We start from the raw sequence: 4,027 nt of genomic DNA, 5'->3' as shown, positions 1-4,027 counted from the left end.
GCAGGTGAATCCTCCCATTCCAAGGAGCGATCCTCACATTGGACCCCCCATTCCAAGGAGTGATCCTCACATTGGTCCTCCCATTCCAAGGAGCGATCCTCACTTTGCTGCTCCCATTCCAAGAAGTGATCCTCTCTTTGTGAGAGTATGGGACGTTGCCCCTCCTGAGCCTATCAACAAAAGCTTATAGCCTAGTTTTTTTTTGCCTTAGTTATTTTCTTATCATGCATCTCCATACCTACTCAGGGTTAGATGCCATGAAGTTTGGCTTATCTGGGTCTTGGTCATGTTGGTTTTCGTGGGTGATACTTCATGAGTGGTTCACTATCCATCGGCTACATGGAACTATAGGTTTCAATTCACTAGTACATGGTGACTTTGGACACCTCAGATCCAATGGGTGGATGAAGGCTCGTGATTCTTTTATCCATGGTGACTTAATGCTTCTTGGATAACATGACCTTAGTACCACATTGACTAGATAGCCTGGCAATATTTAGTGAAAATATGGTAAGTGAAGCATGACATGCGAATAATTATTCTCCAATTTGTATGTGGCATTATGCTTGCTTGCTATCCCTTCTTGTACTTGCTACTTTCGGAGTTCTTTGAACTCACGTTTTCAATGTTGTTGTTTTCAGGTTTCAGATAGATAGCTGCATATGCATATGGGGATCATGGGAGTAGAACTTGTTCCACTCACTTCACACGCTCATTCATTCTCGTGAACCTTCAATTAACTTCACTAGTCCTTGGTGAATTTTTCATTCGTTGTGTGTGGTAACCTAACGTGGAGTCTCGATCTAGTGCTCATTTGTCGAGTGGTTTGAGTTGTTAGTTGGTCCCGTGAGGCCGTTGGTTTGTTTATAAATTTGGTGGTTCCTATTCTGATAATATCATTCAACTGCCTGTTGTGGATGTCCTCCGGTATAGGGGAAACTCCGCTGGATTTCTTCCGTGGGCTTGTATCCTTCCGCCGGCGTTTTGCAGGTACTCGTGGCATTCCTTTTGTTTAGTAAGGTGGGGTGTTAAAGTTATGACATTTGCAAACTTCTTTTTGTCCAATTCAAATTATCACCATATTGGAAGCTGAGAGTTTTGCGTGTGCGAGAAAATCATATTGCTGGGGCATTGCAATGGTTTCTGCTTCTCCTAAGTTCTCTTTGTTTCCTATCATTTCTTCATCTGCAATAGGCATCTGTATTAATGACTAGATTATGTTGCTAAACTGGTTGATACTGTTATCTCAGTTTATTATAGCAGTTCAAAGTACACTAGCAGCTGCCATGTGCGTTATTAATGATTGATTGTCACTTGTGAGTTTTATGGCATTATAGTTTGCTGGCTGATACATATAGTTTCTTCCACTTGCGAACTGATATCAACATTTAATCCATTTATCATCTGAAGAAACATTTAACCTATTTATTCCGTCTGCCCACTGCGTAAGATCTTTCCTAGTGGTCGGAACTTTGTTCATTTCTGAACCACTACCTATGAACCACGCGGCCTCTGACGAGCCCCACCCCACCCTGCGCGTGCTGACCAGCGACGGCCGGGACATCGTCTTCGCACCGTACGGGGAGTACTGGCGCCAGCTCCGCAAGATCGCCGTCACGGAGCTCCTCTCGGTGCGCCGCGTCCTCTCCTTCCGCGCCATCCGCGAGGAGGAGGTCGCCGCCATGCTGCACGCCGTCGCGGCGGCCGCCGCCGGCGGGCGCCCCGTGGAGATGCGCGCGCGGCTGACCGCGCTCATGGCCGACATCACGGTCCGCGCAGTGGTGGGCGACAGGTGCAAGGACCGCGACGTGCTACTCCGGGAGGTGGACCACGTGGTCGAGCTCGCGGCGGGGCTCAACCCGACCGACCTGTGGCCGTCGTCGTGGCTCGTCGGCCGGCTGTTCGGCGGCGCCGTGCGGCGCACCCAGGAGGTCCAAGACACCATGTTCGGTGTCATCGACGGCATCATCCAGGAGCACCTGCTGGAGAGGAAGGGCGACGGAGAAGCTCAGGACCTGCTCGACGTGCTGCTGAAAATACATAAAGATGACGGTGGGCTGGACATGGTCGCCGTTAAAGCCGTCATCTTCGTGAGCACCCTGTCTACCTTGTGCCTTGTAGTATTAAGGGAGAGCAACTACTAGCAGCTGAGTTTTTGATGGATGCGCATGCAGGACATCTTCAACGCCGGAATGGAGACATCTTCGACGGCGCTGGAGTGGGCTGTGGCGGAGCTGATCAGGAACCCAAGGGTCATGAAGAAGGCCACGGCGGAGGTGCGGCGAGCCTTCGAGGCCGGAGGCAGAGTGGTCGAGCAGGCGATCGGGGAGCAGCTGCCGTACCTGGGCCTCGTCATCCGCGAGACGCTACGGCTGCACCCGCCGTTGCCGCTCCTCCTCCCGCGCGAGTGCCGCGAGGCGTGCCAGGTGCTCGGCTACGACGTGCCCCGTGGCACGCAGGTGCTGGTCAACGCCTGGACGCTGGGGCGCGACGAGCGGTACTGGCCCGACGCGCCGGAGGAGTTCAGGCCGGAGCGGTTCGAGGGCGCGGCGGCGGCTGCGGCGAGGGACTTCAGGGGCGCCGACTTGGAGCTCCTGCCGTTCGGCGCCGGCCGGAGGATGTGCCCTGGAATCGCGTTCGGCCTCGCGAACGTGGAGCTCCCGCTTGCCAGCCTGCTGCTCCACTTCCGGTGGGACGTGGTATCCGGGTCGGCTGAGGAGTTGGACATGACCGAGGCGTTCGGCATCACGGCTCGCCGGAAGGCCAACCTCCTCCTGCGCCCCGTCCTGTGCGTGCCTCTTCCTTGACTTCAATGGGCGCTGAATGTTGATACGACATTGTTGCTTCACAAGATATGCATCGTCTCAGCTTGCTGTGTTGGTGTGGCTCAGCTTGGTGTAAACTGGATTTGTTCAGACTCTTCAAACAGTTCGGCTCCCATTCACGAGGGAATACATAATTCGATCACGACGAGTGCTTACTTCGTTTACTTTTTGTCAGTAGTAGGTGATGATAGAGGATTTGTTTTACTTTCCTCACTCGGCTGCTCCTGGATTTTTCGTTTTTATTCCATTGTCCTTTTGATAGCTACCCAAATGGAGCCCGAGCTCCATAAAACCTTTTTCTCATATTTGAAAATAATATTTCAAAGTTTTAAAAATCTGGAAAAAAATAAATGTAGAATATATTGTACTTTACCAACGTTCAAAATCTTAAGTTAAAGCCACACAAAAATGATAAAATCTACCCCTTCCGATCCTTAGTAGGTGTGGAGGCTTTAGTTTAATTTAATTTAATCTAAATTTGAAGGATCTTAAGTTGTGATTTTGCACGTTGGTAAGTATAATATTTTCTACATCTAGCCATCTAGGAGATATATTCTATTATTTTTCAAACTGTTGTTTTTGATGTTTTGGAAAACATGCTATGGATTCCGAGTTCCATTTGTCCAAACCCAACTCGGTATGCGCTTTAGGGGCCGTATTGATTAAAAATATAATTAATCAAAAGTTAAATTTACTAAGTATAATTACATATATAAAAATATCAAAAAATACGGTATCAAGTAAATGCACCATAAAAAATCTGATAAATTTATTAATATTGATTTCATGTTATTGATAATTATATTTATTTCTATAAAATCGATCAAACTCGTAAGCTTTGTTGGTGTTGTGAGGAGATAGGCTGCGGATATCCCCATGAGAACTTTGAACCAGGCCATGCCGAGAAGAGCCCCTTCAGAAACAACAAGACCATTGTTGAGTGCCTCTCCTGATGAGTTGATCAACGCTGCCATGGGCTGCATCCAACAGGTAATGTACCATCATAAAGTGTTGCTTGCCTTGTCGTTGTTCTCAATGCTAAAAGGAAATATCTAGTGTGACAAAAGCATGTGCCTTCTAACATTGAGTTGATGTATGCGTTAACTGGCCTAATAGGGAGGATCCAAGTTACATATTATCGTTGTTGTTGCCTACGGTATGCTAGCTGGCTGGCTTTTTGCCCAAGTCTCTTCCCTTGATAA

The 4,027-nt window shown here is 48.6% G+C and overlaps 1 protein-coding gene across 1 annotated transcript; it reads left to right on the top strand.

The window, feature by feature from the left end:
• The first annotated feature begins 1,496 nt into the window (after positions 1-1,496).
• LOC124661813 (desmethyl-deoxy-podophyllotoxin synthase-like) lies at positions 1,497-2,807 on the top strand. Its single transcript, XM_047199699.1, has 2 exons — positions 1,497-2,090; positions 2,175-2,807. Exons 1-2 carry the CDS (start codon positions 1,497-1,499, stop codon positions 2,805-2,807), a joined length of 1,227 nt encoding a protein of 408 aa, XP_047055655.1.
• The last annotated feature ends 1,220 nt before the right edge of the window (positions 2,808-4,027 follow it).

This window comes from Lolium rigidum, chromosome 1 (assembly GCF_022539505.1).
Source record: "Lolium rigidum isolate FL_2022 chromosome 1, APGP_CSIRO_Lrig_0.1, whole genome shotgun sequence".
In the NCBI taxonomy this organism is placed as follows: Eukaryota; Viridiplantae; Streptophyta; class Magnoliopsida; order Poales; family Poaceae; genus Lolium; species Lolium rigidum.
This window is presented reverse-complemented; position numbering and strand designations above follow the sequence as displayed.

Bases quoted from the DNA above. Each gene is read 5' to 3' on its own strand.
- LOC124661813 (XM_047199699.1), top strand. From the start codon at position 1,497: ATGAACCACGCGGCCTCTGACGAGCCCCACCCCACCCTGCGCGTGCTG. The intron at 2,091-2,174 runs GTGAGCACCCTG...ATGCGCATGCAG, and splicing joins CCGTTAAAGCCGTCATCTTC to GACATCTTCAACGCCGGAAT.